At 40.0% G+C, this 23,066-nt stretch overlaps 1 protein-coding gene across 1 annotated transcript in view; it reads right to left on the reverse strand.

Moving 5' to 3' along the window:
* The window catches only part of LGR4 (leucine rich repeat containing G protein-coupled receptor 4), a 77,934-nt gene continuing 54,868 nt past the window's right edge, over positions 1-23,066 (reverse strand). The window contains exons 5-18 of the mRNA XM_062000084.1: positions 17,159-17,374; positions 16,456-16,527; positions 14,526-14,594; positions 13,868-13,939; positions 13,710-13,781; positions 12,951-13,019; positions 12,463-12,534; positions 10,918-10,983; positions 10,050-10,121; positions 9,189-9,260; positions 8,760-8,885; positions 7,268-7,389; positions 5,977-6,051; positions 1-2,985 (exon numbers count right to left, since the gene is read on the reverse strand). Of these exons, the coding sequence (XP_061856068.1) occupies positions 1,709-2,985; positions 5,977-6,051; positions 7,268-7,389; positions 8,760-8,885; positions 9,189-9,260; positions 10,050-10,121; positions 10,918-10,983; positions 12,463-12,534; positions 12,951-13,019; positions 13,710-13,781; positions 13,868-13,939; positions 14,526-14,594; positions 16,456-16,527; positions 17,159-17,374 (2,452 nt within the window). The 3' untranslated portion in view covers positions 1-1,708. The remainder of the gene's footprint in view (positions 2,986-5,976; positions 6,052-7,267; positions 7,390-8,759; positions 8,886-9,188; positions 9,261-10,049; positions 10,122-10,917; positions 10,984-12,462; positions 12,535-12,950; positions 13,020-13,709; positions 13,782-13,867; positions 13,940-14,525; positions 14,595-16,455; positions 16,528-17,158; positions 17,375-23,066) is intronic.

The following is a 23,066-nucleotide window of genomic DNA, read 5'->3' on the forward strand; positions in this document are numbered from 1 at the left end:
TCAATATTCAGGTACCCTTTATTTGCTTTCGGTGTAACATTCCATGCTAATTGCAGCTGTAATATTCATGAGTATATGAACTAACAACTCTGGGTTGGTTTTCTCCTCTCTTGTTTTTACATGTGAATATTTTGGCTTACAAAATTAACAGTATACAGTAAATAATCCTCCCATACTTTGTACAAACTACATGATTTTGATATACAAGGATTCTGTTTTTATTACAGTGACAATATACAACCATGTCTATTTACAATGCAAAAAGTATATAAACCACATTTTAAACATTCTGCTACTGGCAGCCACTATTATTTAGGAGGTAGCTTTAATTAACAAAATGAACTGAAGCCACATTTCCCATCATGTGTTCTATCAAATAATTTACAATACAAAGATAAAAAATCATTGTATGAACAGTATATACAGTTTAATTCTCAAAACAGCAATCTAGCCTTAAATCTTCACAAGAATGTCTCCAGAGTAACTGGGATGGCAGTGGATTTGCTCTTGATTTAGTGTATTGTTCAAAAAACAAACATAATTAATCATGCATTCATAACTTTGTACCGATCAGATTTCAAACTAAATACGGATAAATGGGCGACTGATTGTACTTAAAATCATTTGGGTCTCAGGACTTGAATGGTTTAAAATCAATGGACTGATTGACGTGAAAATCGGTGGCTTTGCACAGTATACTTCACTCTCAGTAAAGGAGCTGGCAAAAAATGCTTCTACCTTATTGCAAAATTGTTCTTTGTTTTCCCTCCACTTGCTAAAATCTCAGTCTGCTCTTAGCTATTACTAGGGTGCTGTAACATTCAACAGGCTGCAGAGTATAAGCCGGTCTTTCTGCAAAGACACGAGCTGTGCACATCAACAGCACTGCATTGATGCATCAGTATTCCTTGTAAGTGTGATCCAACTGGCTAATACTGAAGAAACTTGCTGTGGTTTCACCTGAAGTAATGCATCACCACTGAAAAAAAATGTACAATCCTATTGTTCCTGACAGCTGTTACTATGCTTATTTCATAGTCTACAGATAGCAGGGATTGCAAGTGCTTTATTGTAACAAAACCTTTTTTTCTTTTCAAATTGAATGTCGGCTTGAAATACAAAACAATCATGATATTCCTATATTGCTGTCACAGTTATGTATGGGAGAATTAATCCCTTTTTTGGCCCTGCAGTAAGATTTATCCTGAGATTCAATGCTGAATACACTTCACAAAGCTATCAAGAGAGGGGTTTTTTGCTTAATTATAGAAAAGTCACATTTAAAAATAATCTCTTTAATATTAAACAGCTGTCCTTTATATTGTGCTTTGGCAGAAAAAAAACAAGGAAAAAAACAAATCAAGGGAGCTTACCTCGCCAAGAGCAGAAGCAAAGTACAACTGGAGTACAATGTGGAAACACACACCGTTAGCATGTAAAAAACTGTATAAAAGAAACAGCTATTACGTGGAAAGAGTAAAAATATTGGGTAACAAATTTGGTTTACCACTTATTTACAGTCAGGGCAATTGATTTATTTGTTTAATTATTTTTAAACGTATGGCTCAAGAAGTTACTGCCCACTTCCCTTCTTTACCAACGACACTAAACGATGATTGCAAAAGTGCTTCCTGCTCCAAAGGTCAAAACAGGCAACAGTTTACAAAGTGTTATACCTCTCTTAGAAGAGCTAATGGCAAAAAGCCTTTCAGTCTTTAATTCTCGGTATGTTGTAGGCATAACGAACTAAAGGGAATCCTCGGCTTTGGTAGAAACAGGCGCGGCCACAGGCCTGCACTTGGTCTGAGCTGTCCGATACAAAGGAGTCGTCCTCATCTGCGTAGTCGGAGTGGGCTGACTGGGTGCCACAGTCCGACCAGTAGCCGTCCGGCCTTTGGCAAGGCACCACCGCCAGCGTGGGGCAGCTGTGGGATTTGATTAAATGTTTACAGGGCATGGGCTTGGATAAAAGCAGCGACTCGCAGCACTCACACACAGCGACGTTCCCCTGCAGGTGGGTGTACATGCCGCAGTCGTAGTAAAAATCCTGTGTGACGCAGCCCCCTTGAGTGTTGACGGCAATCGCTACTGCTCCGTTCTTCCTGGTCACATGGCGTCTGAGCAGCTTCCAGTCTTCCTTGAACTTTGGGTTGAAGAATACGTACAGAACTGGATTCAGGCAAGCAGGTAACGGGAAAAATATCAAAGTCACAGACTTCATGATTTCAGGGCTGATAGAAATCGCGGTGATCAACGGTGCAAATGAGAAAAATGCAACAGGGCAGAAAAAGATGCAGTTCGTGAAGATGAGCCAAGCTATGTGCTTAATCATGCTGGACTGAGAGTTTTCGGAGAGGTCCTCTTTTTCCAAGTTGCAATACAGTTTAGTGTAGATAACAGCCATTAGCAAAAATGCTAATGAGTTCAGGAGCACTAAGGTTACTGTGAAACCTAAGGAAGGTGTTTCTCCCGTGGGGAAGGGCAAGCAAAGGGGTGACGCCGAGTCCTCCGCTCGATAAAAAAGCGGTAAGCACCCCGCTACCACGGCACACAGGAAAGCAAACACTGCCGCCACTTGAAACTGTCTTTGGCGACTGCTTTTCCCCTTTTTAATGATCTCCTTTGCAGAGAAGCTCCGTTCAACAGCTGCCAACATCAGGAAAAAAATGGCACTTTCTGATGAAAAGACTGCGAGAAACCCAGCGACTCTGCAACCGCTGCCAGTCTCCCACCATATGCCAAATTCAGCAAATCTTCCCCAAGAGACAGCATCCAAGAAAGTTAAAATACCAGTATAGACTCCCATAAATAAATTAGAGACAGAAATGAGGCCTATGAACAGTTTGGAAGATGGCAACGGAGTACAGGATGCAAATATTGTTAACATGACAAGCAGGTTGAAGAACAAAGCAACCAAAAAAATAAACCAGACAGTAAGTCGAATCATCCAGCTGCCCAATAAATATTCACAAGGCTTAAAAGCACCTAGAAGAAAAACAAACACAGAACAACAACCAATTTAGGAAAAAAATTGTGCCTTAATAAGTAAGGTTTTCAAAAGCTATTACAACAGCACTCATTAATTCATGAATAGAGTATACAGCTGAACTGCTAAATAGGTCAGTTGAAAGTAAACTATTCTGCTGAAGCTATTATTTACTAATTAATTATGCCCGAAATAATAATTATTGTGATGAATGGTCACTTGAGAATACTTTGTATAAACAAGCCATCTAAACAAACTTAATTACCTTTCAGCTACTCAAAATAGCTTCTATTAGTGCCACCTAAATACTTCTTGTTTTCTTTGGATTTCATACTTCACCAAAAAAAGTGCTAAGAGAATAAAAGCAAACGTTCACAATCGACTAGTAAGGGGAGAGAATTTTTTTAGAAGTAACATGTTCTCTCAAAAAAATGATTCACAAATATGCCTTCTGGAGTAACTCTGGGTCACAAGGAAACATCTGTAGAACAGCCGAGAAATTCAAGTTAATCAGCTTTAATAGGGTCAGGAATTCACCACAAGCTCTTCCCCTCCTCCCTCATCACTGAAAGGCACTGTGAACTTGGCAAGTCACACAGGGAAAATGATTTTTTTTTTCTTCTTTTGTCACTTAGAAAAGCTTAAATAATAAAAAAAGCATCCAACAAGCAAAAATAATATGAGGCAAGACAATGAAAAAAGGTCATTACAACTGCTTACCCTCCTAATCCTTCTAATTGCTATTTATTCCATAGGGAAATCCTACTGATTTCAAGTAACAATTAGAAGAGTTTAACCTCTCCTACATCCCATTAGGCGCTGCTAATTGTCCAAAGCACAATAGCTGGGGATCTCTCCCTGCAGTAAAGCACTCGGCAGCTGAAGGCTGAGCAGAAAAATGCCAATCTGTGCTGCTACCTCGGGCTGCAGCTTCATGGAGAGTCATGAGCCAGACTCAGCCCATGAAGCCTGGCTCTGCACAGATCACGGCCTTCCTTCAAGCACAGCTGGAGCAACTGCAGAGAACAACTCCATCTTAACACAAAAACCTCCCAAGGCCTACAGCAGCTTCCAGGAATTACTGGACCAACGAGTCAAAAAATAACATTTTGTTTGTTTAAATGAGCAAGCTCTGTGCTAGGCAAGAAATGAGAGTGCTAATTGGATTATCAGGGCAATGAATTCCCCTTTTTCCGAAGGTATTCCTGAGTAAGACATCCTTGCCAGATTGTTTTTGCAAAATAGTCACATAATACAATTGTACCTGTTAATCTGAGTTTGCTTAAAAAAGAACAACTTCCTACTTTCAAAATTCAGAAATGTCAATGCTGTGCTTCCAAAATCAATTTGAAGTCTGTCTTCTAGTAGCTGTACAGCAAGGTATCTTCACCCACTACATTTTTCCTGGTTTTCTTCCAAGGTCTAAACTGTCCTTAGAGTTGTTACCCTTCTCTTTTGCTTATATTCCTAGCCTGCTGGGGGAAATTCATGCTCAGAAGGATGAGTTTCATGGCTTTCAGAGCTATGCTACTGGAGTGTCACTGTTCAGCAACTCACTTCTGCCATTAGGCAAAGTGGAAAGTGGATCTACGAGATGAGCAATGATTCAGAACTTACATGGTGGGTGGAGTGTCCTACTTATGACCAGACAACAGCATGGCATAGAAAACAAGTTGTCAGTATGGGAGGGACTGGTGAAAACCAAGGCAAATTGTGAACTTGTAAAACAAGCTCTTAATTCGTTTTAAAGCTACAGCATCTCTGGCATGGGCAAAAAGAGAGAGCTGAAGGCTTTAAAGATTTAACCCATGTAACACACACAGAATTCTCATTCTGTGAGCAGATCAAATGCAACTAAGCAGCATTGGTCAAATTAATTCTCAGGCCACATACAGTTACATTAATAATACCTTTCTGATCACACTTTTTTTTTTGGCTGTGATCATTAAATCCTTGTGATATTCTGTACACTAAAGCTGGAGCCAGCCCAAAAGACGAAGAGCAAACCAATTTTCATAATGGATATAAAATACCAGTTTAGGAGAAGAGAATGAAACAAGACTTGGAAAACCCCTTCTCCTCCAGAAGTAATTTGACTGGGAAGTATACTGTTCCCCCATCTATGTAAACCTGTTTATGCAAACAGAAAGGTACAAGATGTATAGAAGGAACCCACTGGAGAGCCCGTGGCAAAGGCAAGGAAGTAGGAGGCACCACAGTAAGTGCTTTAGGCACTGTGGAACTGTGTGTGGAAAGCTACAGTTTGGGGAAGAGAAGCAGAAGGGCAGCAACAAAGCTATCTAAAACCAAAATATTCATTTGCAAGATCAAAGACTTTCAACATTCCTGGACTATTCACGCATGAATTGGAGTAGTTCTGGTATACCAATAGTATGGACTACTCATTGCATAAATATCTCTAGCAGTTTAAGGTGCTATTGCCTGCTCCAGCTACTTGTAACAGCCCTCTGCTGTCAGTTAATGTGTCTATGGCAGAACTGGGGAATAGATCACATGCACATTCCTCATCCTCTGTCCTACAAAGGCACTGAGCTTAGTTAAAACCACCAGTGACAGCAGTTAGAGTTAAGCTTTTTAAGCACAGGCTGACTTCTCACTGAAACAGATGAGCGTTCATACAGTCTGCTCCACGGACATGTCTTTGGCAAGAGCAATGCAGAATTAAACATGCATTAAAAGCAACAGGCTCTGAATAAAAGTATTACAGTCTTGATTGTTCTGCTTATGGAAACCAACTCCTGTTGTTTTACTTTTCCAGTGCTATATGGTCTAAAGCCGAGCCAAATCTTCATGATTACTTGTCTAAAACAACACTGACATCAAATAAAGTTTCATCCAAGCATTGTAGAATTTAATCTTCTGTGTACAGAATGACTACAAGGAACGAAACATGTAATTCCACAGACAGCTATTTGCATAATATCATGCCTGAAGTTCACACTGTGGTTTAAACACATAACAATATTTACCCGTTGCTGGTGTACAGTGAATAATAGTCTGTCCCAGTTCCTCATTTTCCTCACTTCTTAGAGCATCTGCATCAGCTGTATCCAGGTAAAAAAGAAAAACAGGTTAGCTGTAGGAATTAAGAAAGAAATGCAGTGAAGCTGCCTAGGATGGAAGTAGTCCTTTGAAAGACCAAATGTCTAACCAACACTTCACCAATGTTCAAGTCTTTAACAAGTGGAGCTGCTCTGGTTTGCCATGTAAGGGTGAATGCTCAGTGCAGAAATCTCTGCAGCAGTTTGAGATACTACTGCCTGTCCCAGCTACTCACTACGCTTTCTAACAAAGCAGCAGCAACCTTCATCACTGGGAAAAGATCCATGAGCCTTGAAATAGAGTGTGGAAGGACAAACCCTTTCTGAACAGGAAGGCTGAAACACTGAGAACTATTTGTGCCACAGAAGAAAGTGACAGGAACGATACTGACAGTTTACCTTTTTTTTTTTTAAATTGAATTTTCATTTCTTTTTTTTCAAACCAGGCAACCTTACACTGTCAAAGCCATTTCACACATTTAGAAGGAACATGGCACTGCTGATCTGTGAGCAACTGCTAAGCACTTGTAGAGACAACTTTTGTATCCCTATGAAGATATATGGTTTGTTCAAAGACAACATCCACCGTTATTCAGTCTAGTCTGGCCAACAGCATTCTGGGATGTGTCAAGAAGAGTGTGGGCAGCAGGTCAAGGGAGGTTCTCCTCCCCCTCTATTCAGCCCTGGTCAAGCCTCATCAGGAGTACTGTGTCCAGTTCTGGGCTCCCCAGCTCAAGTGGGACAGAGAACTTCTGAAAGAGTCCAGCCTTGGGCCACCAAGATGACCAGGGGACTGGAGCATCTTCCTTATGAGGAAAGGCTGCGGGAACTGGGGCTGTTTAGTCTAGAGAAGAGGAGACTGTGGGGGGAACTCATTAATGTTTACAAATACCTAAACAGTGGATGTCAGGAGGTTGGGGCAGCACTTTTTTCTGTTGTATCTAGTGACAGGACAAGGGGTAATGGAAAGAAGCTGGAAAAACTATTTTACTGTTCAGGTGGCGGAGCCCTGGCACAGGCTGCCCAGAGGGATTGTGGAGTCTCCTTCTCTGGAGGTCTTCAAAACCCACCTGGACATGTTCCTGTGTGATCTGATCTAGGTGAACCTGCTTCTGCAGGTATGTTGGACTAGATGATCTCTAAAGGTCCCTTCCAATCCATATAATTCTGTAATCCTACAAAAAATCATACTGCTGGTTTAGTATAAAGAAACACTGACCCTTCTCACGCTCCATCAAGGCACCTTGATCTCGGTGACTGGAATCTTCAGCGTTAGAGTTTAAATAAGAATCACAACCCCAAAATGCACAGCACTGGTAGGCATATGGCACAGAGAGTGACCTGAAATAACAGCAGAACAACACAGAGCATTATCCATTGTAACTAAATTTAAGATTACTAGCTATTAAAAATATTAAGTGGCACACTACTGCTAAAGCTGAAGCTTTTTTTTGTCATCATGGTCACTAATAAAAAGCCTACTTCAAATTGGATCAGTTGTAACCATTTCTGATTATTTTTTGCACTGAGATAAAGGATAAGGGATGTGTCCAAATCTTGTCTGCTGCAAGGAGTACAAAGCCAATCCTGTGACATTTAACTCGACTACTCACTCTACTCCATAAACAAACCAAGTTCTGATCAGTGTTTTGTACAAGTTAAACTGAAAACTAATTAAGCAAGTTAAGGAGTAATTATTTTCTAAGAAAGTGAATTCCCAAACAATCATAATGTTAAAAATTACATCTTTCCTTTGACACCTTTCATTTTGTGGCCCCAAAACAAGACTTGTTTGTTTCTTCTGTTCTGTTTTTTGTTTGTGTGTGTATTTGACAGAAATGGGACATACTATAAACCCTGGTAGAGAAGTACAGCCACATACAGAGTTTTTTAAGTCCATATAAACAAGATAGTAGCAGACCAGAAGCTAATTTTTGTGACTCAAGGCTGCAATATCAACTATCTGCACTATTGCTCCTGAATTATTCTTTTGTAAATATTTAGAAGTAATACCAGAAGATCCCACAAAGCATTAATTCTCAAACAGAAAAAACCCACCAAAAACTGATCTGCTGTTTCCACAGGACTGCTGAGGTCTGAGCCTACAAGTGACATGAATTCCTTTGCTGGCCTTAGACAAATTGACTCTATCTTCCAGGTTTTCTGTCAAACAGTATGGGACACAAGTTTTAACTGCTGCTTCTTAATGTGAAGAGAGATCTTTAAAAATGCAAAGCAGTTAATTCCTGTCTGATCCACCTCCCACTGTACCAGGTTTCCATTTCCATGACTGCTGTTACTCTTATCATGTGCCTCCAAGAATAAATAACATTGTGTATAAAGAGTGATGATTACTGAATCAGACACCTGCACACCTGCTCTCCTTTTCAACATTCCGCAAGACATGCAGATGTGCTCAGTTCAATAACAACTGGAATCCACACAAACCACTACTCCAAAGTCAAGTGATACCTGCCTGAAAAGTGGTGGAGGAAAAATAAAAAAGCTTCCAAGAAAATTGTCTGCAAATGGCTTCTATACCAGAAGAGTCAGATGCCTGCTCACATATGTCAACATTAAGGCACTACAGGACTCAGCAAAGGGCCTGATCATTTGCCATGAATATTACCTAAACTGGCTTCATTTATTGTCACATTCCTTGTTACTGACAAAATAAGAAAAGCACCCTGTGGTGTTATTTACCAACTTACCGGAGCTTTGCAAAGTTCTTTGCTGCCAAAGCTTCCTTCAACTCAGAATTGCCTGCAAGTTTCAGCTGGTTCAGTCCACTCAATCCTTCGGTTGGAACTGAAGTTAGTTCATTGAAACTTAGGTCTCTGAAATGTGGACATTAGAAAAATGTTACAACAAAGTAAGTTTGAAGACCCTATATCACACATTTCATTGAAGCATGAAGGCTTTTTTAAGGTCTCATACTCAGGCTGTGGCCTGACAAATGCTTGTCAGCACAGCAAACATTTTTAAGTGTGTCCTGCATGTGTTCAGCTAGTGAGAGGATCTGTGATTCACAGAGATGAAAGTCACGATGGACACATACCAATTTTAATTTAAAAACATTTCCTGTCACAGCAGTTTAATGATAGATAGGGGAGGGTTGCTGCACAGAATAGCCTACTTACAGATTAACAATAGCTCCAACAGTGGTGAAAGCTTCCTTGTGGATCTGATGGATCTGATTTCTACTGAGGTCACTGCAATGAATGACAAATGAGATTATTTTAACAGTTTCATCAAAACTTTGGAACTGAGGAGAACGCTAAAGTGACGAATACATTATGCCTTTGTCAGAAAAGCTGACAACCCTCCCATTTCCCCTTTCTCCCCAGTCAGATGCAGTAGCACCAAACCCCTTGGTAAGGCAGTTGTATCTTGCTTCATCTCACCCCCAAAGTAGAATCAGCCTTCTATTTCTCGTCTCCCTTTCTGGTACTAAACAATTCCTTTGGTGACAACTGCAGCTGTAGCAGGGCACAGTGATAGGGATGGGGGAAGACTACAACAGAACGAGTAAAGGAGCATCTGCTCCTGCTGGACCTTCAGGACTCTATTATGACACTCCTCCTAAAACACTTGTCAATTTGTCCAATTTTTTTTCTGTCCATTTTTATATTCTTATATAAATTTCACATAGACAAAGACACACTGCTCTGCTCCTGAGGAAAATAGGTAAGATCTCTCCAATAAATACTATCTAATGGAATAATATAGTAATAATAAAATGCAAAAAGAAACCCTCTCCTTTTGAATCTCTATATATTAAAAAAACATCTATGGCTGGGAAAAAAAATGGAGACTAGAAAGAATGGGACCGAAACTGGCTTCTGCTAGTCTCTCTTGCCCCTGGTTTACTTCACCTTAGGACAGAGCATACCTGGCCTTTTGCCATCAATCAGATTTCTAACATCAAATCCTGGTCTCAGTTTATAAAGGAATCAAAAACATTGGCTGCATAGTGAGTAAACCAAGATACATGCACTTACAGGATGCGAAGGGAAGACAGTCCTTGAAAGGTGTCCTCTGTGATTTCATGGATTTGATTATGCTGTAAGGAACTGCAAGCCAAACAAGTAGAAACAGAACTTTATTGACTAACTGGGTTGACTTCAAACCACGGGGTAGCTCAGTGCCTGCTAATACATAGGTTCAGCCTTACCAATGGCAGGATATTTCTCCTTTTCCCCTTTTAGGCAAATCAGTTAAGTACTTGGCATTAGCCATGTTAATACAATCGTGAAGCTCTTTGGTAGCACCTCTGTCACTAGCTCCCTTTACATTGAACTATGTGTACAATGAGCCTCAAAATGTCAAGAATACAACAACAAAGAAAGGCCTGTGTGAAGTCTATTAACCTCACTCTGTTGAAGAGAAATAAAGCTTAAGTGTAGCAGAGATTCCTGCAGAGAAATTGTACAGCTTAAGAAGCTTTATAGCAATGAAGTAAGGAAAAGCAGAGATAGGTTCTGAATGTGTCTTACAGGAGCTAAAAGAAAATACATCTTACAGGATCACAAGCTGATGGTTTAGAATGAACTGAAGAGTACAAGAGATAAGTGGCAGGAAAGAAAACACATAAATGCTCATTCCATTTATGTGTCTGGCAATACTAGTATGAAATTCAGGATTAAGGTGTCCTTCATTCTTTTTTTGGTGCCATAGTAACAATTAAAACTTAGCTAGTTGAGGAAAACACAAATGGTTTGATTCACTGGCCAGCACACTCCTCACGTGAGATGGTCACTGTCTCTGTTGATCTTCGAAACTTATGATCACATATGAAGAAAAAAATTCTACAGACTTGGATTCAGCATAAGGGGGTAATAAAGATAAACAACATGTATTTCTACTTACATTTCCTCCAAGGAGTGGCAGCCCTTAAAACTTGGGAGGTCCTTTATATTGTTATAAGACAAGTCCCTTCAAAACAGAAAATGAGAGAAAAGTACTTAGTTTAATTCTTTTCCACTCAAAGCATCTCAATAATTTTAACTCTTAATTTGGCAGAAAAACCTTCCTGTTAGTAACATTTGACAGAAAAACTAAGGGCAGCTTAGACAAAGTTATGATGGGAATCAGAAGTGAGGTCTCTGCACAGAACTGCTATGTCCAGCTTGCACCAGTCAGTAGAGAGTAGAAACAAGGCTGTCTATGTAACTCTATAAAACGTTCATTCATTGTCTTACATTCTATTCATATAATCTCTTTAAAAGCTACATTTCTCTCTCCCCTTTTTGCCTCTAAATGCAGTGAACAATTCTATTTTTTAACTTTCCTGAAATATTTAATCAGTGATGTAAAGCAAGCAAGCATTAAAAAAAAAAATCATCTCCAAACTCTGTATTTGACAAAGTTTTATTGAAACTAGTGTTCTGTAAATGAGAAGTAAGGGAGAAACAGTCTGAGCCTTTACAGTGGCTTCAACAGCTCATGACATTCCTCTCAACTTTGTTCTGTGTATATACTCTACATCCTTTTTCACTGCTTTCAGTTCTGCATCTGGACATGCGCATACCCCAAAACCATACTGTACAAATTTGCTGAAATCTGAGAGTTGTAATCTGAATAGTTTTATTGCTAAACTGCTTTTTCAGAGTGACCTGGACAGACAGCACGCAACGCATGAACTTGGTGCAACTTCTGATTTAGTGTGCTGGGACCTCCCTATGCAGAGCTAGAAAAGTTCAGAGTTTTCTTTGAAACTATGCAGCAAAAAAAGAGACTAGAAACTTGCAAACAATCTCCCAGTTTCTGTTCAAAAAATAAACTGCCATTTGAAAATACATCTCACCTCATCATTTCTCTTTCCCTAGTTTTTCTTCTACAAAAGAGAACTTTTTTTTCCCCTCCATTTTTCAGCACTTTGTTCCACATGTTCCTGCATATATCTTTTGTAAACACGGCTGTCTCTTCCCTCCCAACCAGTTTGAGGGTTTTTTAATTTACTTTAACACATCTTCACTGCTTTTTGTGTCTTGCCTTTGTATTACTATCCTCTTCCTAATCCTTGTCTCCTTTTGTTCCTGATGCTCTCTGTTGTGTTCCCAAACACAAAAAGTGGAAGCACTGTAACTAAACTCTTCCTTAACCTCTGAATGTAGGTGACTATTGTTGTGTTTGAAACAAATCTGAAGAAGACTGTTCTGCAGCACCACGTTACACATCTTTTACAATGCATGAAAGAAATACAGGGGATCCCTCTAAGGGGATATGTTCAGGAATATAAGGATATTACATCAACTCTGATGTGAATCTTGATTTGAAGAATTAAGAAACAAGAATCACATTCCCAGCTTTAACAGAATTATTAAAATGAGCAATTCTAACCACTACTTTTGCTTGAAAGTTTCCTTTAAAACATTGTGATGCAGATGATAATATCATACTGTGTATACTCACAAAGTTCGTAGCACCTTTTGCTCTTGGCATAAGTTAACAGGAATACTGTTTATCTTGGTCCCTGTTAGAGTCCTGTGGGAAAAAAATGAAGTAGTTGCATTGTTTATTGTTGATGGCCTAACAAACATATGCAAGAGCAGAATAAGGAGGGTGTCGAAGCTATCAGGGTTCTAGATCCACCCACCAAAATTTTTCTTGGTTTGTTTTTTAGGCAAAGGCCAACTTTTCTGGTTTTCACTTCTGTGAGAGGGGGTTTAGTATCAACAGTCTTTTCATAGGCTGTTGACAGCTCACCCTATTAAAAAAAGAAAACCCACAAAACTAAGAGGCACCCAGGTACCACAAGAAAGAAAGCTGTATAATTAGAGTTCTTCACATGAAGAGAACATATATCCAGTTGCTTTCCAGATCCACTAACCACATTTAATCACTTCACAAGAGGTAAAACCAAGAAACTACTGGAAATTGTTTCTGTGGAAGATACTTACAAGCTCTCCAGATTAACTGTTCCTGTCAAATTAGGAAACCATTGCACCATGCTGGCACCCCGAATGACCCTAGAAGAATCCCCACAAAAATTAGCTGCCAACTGTTATGCAAATAACTGTGACTTTCAGTCCTGCTATCAGACACATTTTCAGAAAGGAGACACTCTAAGGTTCTTAAAACTTTTGTTTAAAATTTACACATGAATAGTCTCTAAAATATAGTCTTTTCACTGCTTTTCATACTGGTAACTTGCTTAATAAATTCCTCTTCCATTAGCAAACTAATTCATCAAGCTGGAAAGACTCACATCAATACACTTATGAAAAGGGCATAAACTCATAGGTAGTTTGCAGTTCAAAGTTTGAAGTCTCACTCCATTTTGCTTACTTGTCACCCCCAGAACTGATCTCTTTTGAGAACATGCATGCACTAACCTGCAAAACATTCTCACAATGTACATCCCTGTTCGAAAACCACCTAGGACATATTGCAGTTTGTTTAAGTAAGAACCTGAGCATTTGGCCTGAGGTTATATGTCTTATGCAAGGCAAAGAAAATTTAAAAAAAAATACCCAAAAGGCTGTAAAGCCTATTTACTAGAGCTTCTGAAGAAACTGGATATTCCTAACAATAACAATGCCTATTAAAGCTCACTGCAAAATACATTTAAAAGGTAAGAAGCAATCAGAAAACATAGAGTTCTTAGCCACAACATTTCATATCCAGTTATTGTATTAGACAGTTGAGAGGATACTTACAGGGAATGCAGATCTGACAGATTCTGAAATGCTGAGTTCCCCACAAAAGACAAAGGATTATCGTACAAATGTCTGGGAAATGAAAAATATGTTTCAATCGTTGTTCTTACAGTCACTGTTTGCTAAAGACTAAAAATAGACGCATGAAAATTACTTACATCGTTCTTAGAAGGGGATTTCCTGCAAATGCACCATCAGGAATTATGGAAATGTAGTTACTGTGAAATCCCCTAAAGATATTAGCAAAGAAGAAAATCAACATTTAAAAATATACTGCCAGTAGACTCAACCAATAGTCATTTTCTTCACACCTACTCAAATCTTAATCTTGCCAAAAATAGGATTGTAGTTTAATAGGAAAAAGTCAAACTACAGGAATAACTTTGAAGGTATGATTTCTGTCTACTGTACATCAGCTAAACTGAAAATATTACATTACAAAGACATAACTCTGTCCAAAACACAATCCTTGTCTTTCTCTCTTATTCCTCCTCATATGGAGGCAACAAGGAAAACATGTGCGATCGGTGAATACTTCATTTTGCTACTGGAGGCCAAAACCAGTTCATGATTAAGATCTATGCTAATGGTTCTCCTGAATAAATTGCTTGCTTATATAACTCCAAAATAATTTTCAATAGGTTCCCTCTCTCGCTGATGATTATATTTTCCTTTAATTGTAGCTTCACTTAGCATAACTTAATCTGACTGAAGTTGCTGCATAATAAGTCAAGCATTCTGAAACCCAGGAATTCCTTTTCTCTTTTCATTTATGAAAAAGAAAATTGGTAAAAAGGGAGAATAAGTAATACTCACAACTCCTTTAGATTTGGGAGTGCTTTTATGGCTTCAGGGAACTCTACCATGTTATTATAATTTAAATCCCTAGAAGAAACAAAGTAGGAAAATTAGAAAGTTCTTAATATTGGTCAGGAATTGTCAAAATAGTTTTGTTTAAGACAATTCAATGAAAGTAAAAAGTTCTCAGAACATCTTTACCTAGACCATAGAATAACTTCAACTTAGATTCAGTTTTGTGCTGTTTGACATGGTTTATAACCAACTAACAACTTAGGTAAGGTATTAAACATTATCCAGATGACGATTCATATTAAATCAAATGGCATTTCTTTACAGAAAAGCTCAGCATTTCTCAACACCTCACAGGTTTTTCTTCAACAGAATTTGCAAGGAAATGAACTGAGATTTCAAAGTTTTCTTTTTTTAAAAAAGTAGATACAAATGTCTACTCTTTATCAGCTTACTCAGAAAACTTTTCTGTCAGGTTTTTTAAAACAAACAGTAAGGAATGAGCAACAGTTAGGTAAGAGCAGACCTTGCAGCAAAAACAATGATAAATATTGAACAGAGGCAGATGTAATCACACTGAAATCTGGATACATCAGTGGCAGGATATGTTGAAATCTCAGTTAACCTGTCACTGTTCTAGCAGTAATGTCAGGACCTGCCCCCATCTTTTTTCCACAAAAGGGACTCCTTATTAGCAGCAAAATCATTTTGAGAGTCTTACATCTGCTATGTATATTTATATAGCATGTAATCGCTAATTGAGGTTCTAAGAGAATGTCAAGATAGCTGGAGTAAGCAGCTTTCCTGGACTCATCCGAACTTCTCATGGTAACAGTGGATGGCACTGGTTGGTCCTTGTCCACCTTCAGTTGTTTTATTTATTTAAAAAATGCATGATCCCATGCATAACAAAATGCACTGCTGAAGGAGATAGCACTCATTAGACATTAACTCAGAAAAGTGAAGTGAAATGGGAGGCAGGGGAAGGACTTGATCTAGGTTGACCTGCTTCTGCACAAGGGTTGGACTAGATGATTTCTAGAAGTCCCTTCCAACCCTACCATTCTATAATTCTATTAAATGGGTAATGGAACTGAAGCAGCTGGAAGTCATTCCTCGCCAAAGAGGTGCTCTAAGGAAGGAGGACAGGTGGGATCCGGGCACTCGGGACACCCAGCTCTGGGGCAACAAGCACCAGGAAGAGGGAAAGTGATGCTTCCCATTCCCCTCTCCCCTTTCTGTCTGAAGGAACGTAAGGCAGTTTCGGATCAGCCACTCCATCATCTTCATATTTGCCAGTATCTGAAGTGAACTCAGGTGAATCTCTTGTCCCAGAGGCTGGGAAGCAGAAGCTGGGCTGTGTTCTCCCTGCCTGCAGAGGATGGGCTCAGGAGCTGCAGAGATATGCCAGTGACAGTCTCCCTGGCAGGCAGTGGTGCCCATGCAGTAAGGGAGGAGCAGTGGAGAAATAGTCTGCTGGGGCCCTATAAGAAACCTCCTATATTCACACAACAGTTTTGGCAATGTACCTTAAATATGTTTAATCCCACAGTAAATCTGATAAACAAATATTTGTCCCTTATCACCCACAGGGCCACTCAAACACTTCTGATATATCCACCTGACTCAGTGGAGAGCTATGTAAAGATATGCCAGCTAGATGGAGGCTAGGAACATGAAAGCCACATTATCCAACGCGACGTTTCACCCAGGCTAATATTTACCTCCTTCTCAACATAGTTAATTAGTTTTGGTGGAGCCCTGCACTGATACCAGCCTTCAGTTCCAAACCCTGAGCTGGACCTAAGCATCAGTGGTATGAGTTGTGTGGTGCACACATGCCTGATTTGCAAAATCCATACCAGAAGTGTAATCTTGATTAACGTGGCAACGAGGCAAACAGGGAACAACAAATTACTTCAAGAAGCTTACTTACAAGGTTTCAAGGTTGTCTAATCCATCAAAACAGTGTTTTCCTATAGTTTTTATTTTATTATTATGAAGATGTCTAAAAAGCAAAAACAAAACATGAAAGCAAGTGCAATTATTTCATGTACGTTAAATTAGCAGATATTTCTATGAAATCAGACAGTTAAATGTTTTAGATAAAACACTGCATGGGGTGGACTACATAGAAGACTATCTTTCACTTCTAGACAGGAACATTTCACTCTCATAGGGGAGCAAAATAGATTGCCTACAGCCAAGACAACCTATTAAACCTTTACTTGCTATCCAGAAGTGTGATAGAATTAAGATTTAAACACATAAATTCAACTAATTTTTCATATTAATTTTTAGATATATTTAAGACTTGGCAGAAAAAGGTCTGGGGTAGCTAATATTTCTGAAAGCTTTCTCTTGCCAACGATTGGATTAAAATGTTCACTACTAAAATGAGATGTCAGGAAAATATACATCAGTCACACTGCCCACAGTCCATTTGATTTACAAAGTCTTTATCAGACCTACAGCAGGTTGCCTAGTAAACACCGTATCACATTGGCAGTATAGGCTGTTACTAGACAGTTGAGCTAAACCAGCAAAACAGCATTTCCAGTGCCATCCTGGATTCATCAAAACTCTTTAACTGAGGAGACAATCTGTGTCACTTGGGAAATACAGTTACAGATACTCACAGAACAACAAGACTGGAGAGGTTTGTGAAGGCATAGTCTGGAATGTGCGTGATTTTGTTGAGCGCGAGTGTTAAGGCCTGCAGAGAGGGGAGGTTGCTGAGAGGATAGATGGGAACTTCTGTCAGACTGTTGTCATCCAGCCAAAGGTGACGCAGCTGCACCAGACCCTCAAAACTGTCTTCTGGTATGGCAGTAATGTGGTTAGCATCTAAACGCCTACATTAAAACAGAAGTCGTTCACACGGTAAATGTACAAACTACAGGTGAGTGAAAATATCAGCTGAAGTCCTAGTACTCCTATTTTTTTAAAGCTTAAAATGTTTTATTGGAATCATTTAGCATCAGAAAGTTTGAAGGCTTACTGAATGATGCATGAACAGTCTTTAGAGGCAAATGAAGGGCCCATGAAAGAAAACGTCATAAAAAACTTCTCAGACATTTTCAATAAAACATTTTAATACATTCAGATGCTTGGAATCAACTTAAAGCAAACTGGTAACTCTACAGATGTCACTCCCTGCCAAAACCCCCAGCTGCTAATACTGGAACAAGTCTTTAAAATGGCAGCTTCATAACGTACCAAAGATTGCAGAGGCATTTCTCATTTGAATTGATTATCCCTACAGCTACATTGTCGATAGCATCAGATGCTGTAACGTGCTTTGTTTTGTAGATACACCTTAAGTGACTGCTTTACAGAACAAAATCATTAAAAGCAGTTATTGCGCAAAGTTTAGAATTATGAATTATCCTGACAAATAAAACATCATATCACCCAAAACTGAGAATTTTCTTTCATTCTTGCACCTGATCCTTTCTTAACATGCTCCACGACAAAATGCAAAAGAGCACATTAGCACTGCTGGCTACTGTATGTTATTAGATTTGCTATCACACTCTTCCCTTCAACAACCTCCAACAGCAAAACATTGGCAGCATTAACAGACATGGAAAGCAACTTAATCTTTGACACAAAAAGTCAAACCACCTGCAACAAATTGTTCTGCCGCATTTACTGTCCCACCTATGCTATGGGGTTTCACTGCTTCTTCAGGTTTCAAAGCATCAAAAAAACAGAACTCTACACCTGGAAACCTGGGAGGCTGAAATGCATATCCTCAGTTCCAGATGTGAAGCCCTCACAACAGGAGATGCAGGTGCTAACTGTCAAGAATCCTGATCCGCAACAAATGACAAACCTGACACTGCAAATCCTTGTCTGATGGCTTTTGCAGTGACAACAGAAACTCTCATCCAAAATGACAGGTGGTTTTTCCTCATGCAATATGCTCTGAACAAAGTTGTTTTTTCATCTTCCTACACTAGCAGCAGTTTCTTGGATGGTATCACTAGTAACCAGGGCAGGGACACAGACTGGGACCGGTTCAGGTTTGTCTACATTATGCCATGTAGCCAGATGTGTTGGGGACAAAAGTGGAAAACCACCCATACTGAAAGTTTAAGCTTGTCTTTAGATAGATGGAAGCCACAGAAACAGGTAGTGGCAAGGGATGACCCAGGAAGAAGCAAAATATGAATAAAGCACTAAAGGGGAAAGGTCAGCAGTAACAGCCCATGAGATAAAAAATAAGAAGAGTTTTAATTGATGTGAGCAAGCATATGGCTGAGAGCAACAGGCAGTCTGACTGTCCTCTGACCTAGGGGCTGTCTTCTGCAGGTCAACATCCAGCTGAACTGTGGTGACTGCTGCAACTATGGAAGAAAACCCCATGCACATCTGCTTTGACATGAGTGGTGTACCAGCCATGGTATGTATGCCACTGTCCAGGCAGACAGAACACTCTCCTCCATTACAATACAAATTAGCATGGGTTTTGAGTTACATTAAGCATTCAGTGTTTCTAAAGCCATGAGCAGACATGCTCTTGAAAGTCTGGCTGGGTTAGTTGAAGAAATCATTGCCTTCAGCTATTCATCCAGTCCCCTCTCTGGGCTAGTAAGGTCGACCTTGGACCCCAACACTTAAATGACATGCCAAATTAAAAAGAAGAGCTTGATTGAGAATTAATGCACTTGACCTATTTCCATAAAAGAGAGTTTTGTTGCTGTGCTGTACATGGTTTACATACTTCAAATTCTTAGGGGAAAAGAAAAGATATCAGTTGAATTTTCATGTAATAAAAAAGTCAAGAAATACATGAAATTCATCAACAAATACAACAAGTGGGAACTTACAAAACTGTCTGCAGTCAAAGGCTCTCTCCTAAGATGAGAGGTACCATTAGCTCTAAAGCTATACATCAAAGAGCTAATTCCTACGGTTCACATACTGGCATCCCCTTATCATTTGCCCCATGGTCTGACAAGTGTGTGTGCTGCTCCGTTCAAATGCTTTTAGGCTGCATCAACACTGGAACGCTTCAGAGAAATTAAACGTGCAGTGAAAATAAAGAGGGGGAAAAAAAGAGGGGGGCGTGGAGAGAAGAGGGAAAAAGCCTGAGGCTCCGCTTCAGAAAAAAAAAAAAAAAAAAAAAGAAGAAACCTAGAAATTACCTGTCTTTCTTCTCTCTCCTAAATTCACACACCTCCCTGAAGATCAAAAGAATTATTTTCCAGTGGAATAAACATATCCGAGTCTTCTCCGACTCATTTCTCCCGCCCCTTTCTGGTTTGGTTTTTGCTTTGTTTAGATTTTGGGGTTTTTTTTTTAGTTTTTTATGGGAAATTGCATACTCAAAGAGGCAGGCCTCAGTCCCTGTGACTACTTGTTTACACCTATGATTTTACTTTCACTGTACTCCTTGATAAATTCCACTTATCTAGCAGATTCTGGAAAACAACGAATGAAGCCCCAAGCCCTGTTCCTCCTGTGCCACCATTAAAGCAGAAGATGACCAGAGGAAGGATGGACATCCACAATGAGGGAGTCAATCTCTCAGTCAGGGAGAACAGACAGGGTCATGGGAGAGAACGAGAGACCTTTCATGTCCCTCACTCCAGGCAGATCCAGTGCCCAAATAACTGCACCTTGAACTGATGGCTCTCCACAGCCGTTCACTTTGTTGTGTTCATCTTCTCCCCTCAGCAGTAAAATGGAGAAGGGGAAAGATTACCATCCCCCACTGTCATCATTGAGCAGGGAGTTTTGGAAGGTGAAACAGGGTGCTTTCCTGTCTCTCTGTTACTTCTTTGCAAACTTCTGGCATCATCTTAACAAACGCGATGCCTGAACAGAGTTGAAAGTCATTAGCGATGCCAAATCATAAAGCAGAAAGCAGAAAGACAGGAGATCATGTAGTGATTATTTGTGTGCTCACTCTCATTTACACCGCAAATCCCTGACCTCTGTGTCTGCAGATCACTGCTAGCCTAAGGTCTTCCCAGAGGCCAACAGATATTTCAATAAAATGGCTGAAAATGGACAGTTTGCCCAGAGTTTTCATTAACCTGCATTTACAGTTTCCAAGGAAAACGTTGTGATTTACAAACGTTACAGCAATAAGCACAGCATCAAAAGAACCAAAGTAGGTATTATTACAATTACACAACAAATATTTGTTGGTGCTGCATTTCTATTACTAGTTGTCATACCTTAAGACTTTTTTTTTTTAACTAATTCATTTCTGTTTCATCTACGTTTCTTGTGCCTCTTAGCCTAAGCCTAATGTGCCATATTTATTTTCTCTTTACTTTCCTCTTTTGAACTATTCAAAGCCTATCCATTGTGTTCACTGCCCAAAACACAGGTGAAGCATGTCCATTTAGTGCAAATGCACATCACAGAGTATTTTGTGAAACAACTGAAAAGCAAACCTAAAGAATTTGACAGCTTTGACAAAACATTACAGCTAAAGACCATACTTTTTCTTTAAGGTAGAATAACAGAGTACTCACTAACTCCAATAACTAATAAAGTGTAAGTAATATTCTTCACTTGGACTGAGCTTTTGCAGACCCTGTCCTATTCCATTAAAGTGTTAAAGACAAGACTAAGTTCTTGAAATTAGAGCTCACATCATGTACTTAAATTCCTTAATCTTTCAGAAGCCACTTCAATTCCAGCCTCTCTATAGGCACTGGCTTGCGAGACACCTTTATATTTTAGTCTATAAATTTGGAGTTCACTTGCAGAGCTGTCATCATCATTTTTATTACCTGTCAGGTTCCCTCCTCACACAAACTCCAACTTCACAAGAGCACGAGGATAATAGACAAGCATATATTCAGCAGCTCTTATTTGACGTATCATTGAAACAAGAACATAGCAACTTAAAGGTCTTCAAAGAACTCAGTTGTAAGTGAAAAGCTTATACAAACTCCTACTTTAATTCAAATTTATAACAATTACAAAGTCTAAGACACATACATATGAATTTTTCACATTTATATAGTCATATAAATGCACAATAAGTACCATGCCTAAGCCAGTATATGACAAGTTTTTATAAAGTCTTTCACTGCAAATCTCAGGCCATGCCTGCCTAGTACACTAGTGTATGGGAAGCAAATAGGTGGGAAGTTGCACAGCTTTTTAATACATTATAGTAGGGGGAGGGGGAAAAAGGCGGGAAAAAAGGTTGATAAATTTATGCATTTCTGGAGCATTGAGAGCTTAAGAGGCAAAAAAAACCAATAAACTTTTTTAAAAAGGTAGATTTGTTCAGTGTTTCCTCAGGATCTCCCAGGAGTCTGTCAAGCCCCTTCTCCTCTGGTTCCTGCAGTCCCCCTGTATCACATCAAACTGCAGAAGAAACTGCTGTGCCAACAAAGCAGGTGTTTGCCAACAGAGAGGGCACAGCAGCACTGTTACTGGCCACAATGGCTGCTTCCAGGGCCAAGAAGGCTAAAAGGCTCGGCTACTATGAAGGAAAGGATATCCATGGGGCTGGCCAGCAGCACTGCTTAGGGCATGTGCCCCACAGCCTGCATCCCATGTGGGTGGCATTGGGGAGGTCTATAGGATCATGCTTACACATTTCCTCTAGTGGCCCTCATGCTGCTTCTCTGGTTTATTCTTTTCCTACCTTCCAAAAGACTCCATGTGCCACATAGATGCCTCCTGCCAGCCCCAGGGAGGGCTGGGCAAAGCACAGCTCAGTTGTGCAGGCAGGGTCACGCCACAGTCAGGCTGCAAAGTCTGCAGCCTTCTGCTAACACAGACAGTGTAGAGCAATCAGGAACACAACAGGGAGAGCTGGGCACAAGGCTCAGTCAGTGGAGAAAAAAACCCCTGTGTTTTGCTCACATCCTGCAGTCTTTCCAGGCATGTTATAGTCAACTTTAGTTCTCTGTTTGATGGCAAACTAAGCATGAGCCAGCAATGTGTGCTCATGGCCAAGGCAGCCAATGGCATTCTTGGGTACATTAAGAAGAATATGGCCAGTAGGTCAAGACAGGTTCTTCTTCTCTACTCTGTCCTGGTAAAGCCACACGTGGGGTACTGCATCCAGGTCTGGGCTCCCCAGTTCAAGAGTGATAGAGAACTTCCAGAGTCCAATGGAGGGCTACAAAGATGATCAGTGGAGTGGACCACCTCTCTTACAAGGAAAAGCTGTGGAACCTGGGGCTCTTTAGCCCAGATAAGAGAAGATTGAGGGGGGGATCTCGTCAATGCTTATAAATACTTAAACAGCAGGTATCAAGAGGATGGGGCCTGTCTTTTTGCTGTGGTGCTCAGTGATGGGAGAAGGGGTAACAGGCACAAGCTTGAACACAGGAAGCTCCATTTGAACATGAAGAACTTCTTTTGTTCTTCAGGTGAGGGAGTCCTGGCACGGGCTGCCCAGGGAGGGTGCAATCTCCTTCTCTGGAGGTTTCCAAACCCACCTGGACAAGTTCCTGTGCCCCTGATTGAGGGGAACCTGCTTTAGCAGGGAGTTGGACTGGATGATCTCCAGAGGTCTTTTCCAGTCCTCACCATTGTGTGATTCTGCAACTCTTCTCTCCT

Source organism: Colius striatus, chromosome 7 (assembly GCF_028858725.1).
Source record: "Colius striatus isolate bColStr4 chromosome 7, bColStr4.1.hap1, whole genome shotgun sequence".
In the NCBI taxonomy this organism is placed as follows: domain Eukaryota; kingdom Metazoa; phylum Chordata; class Aves; order Coliiformes; family Coliidae; genus Colius; species Colius striatus.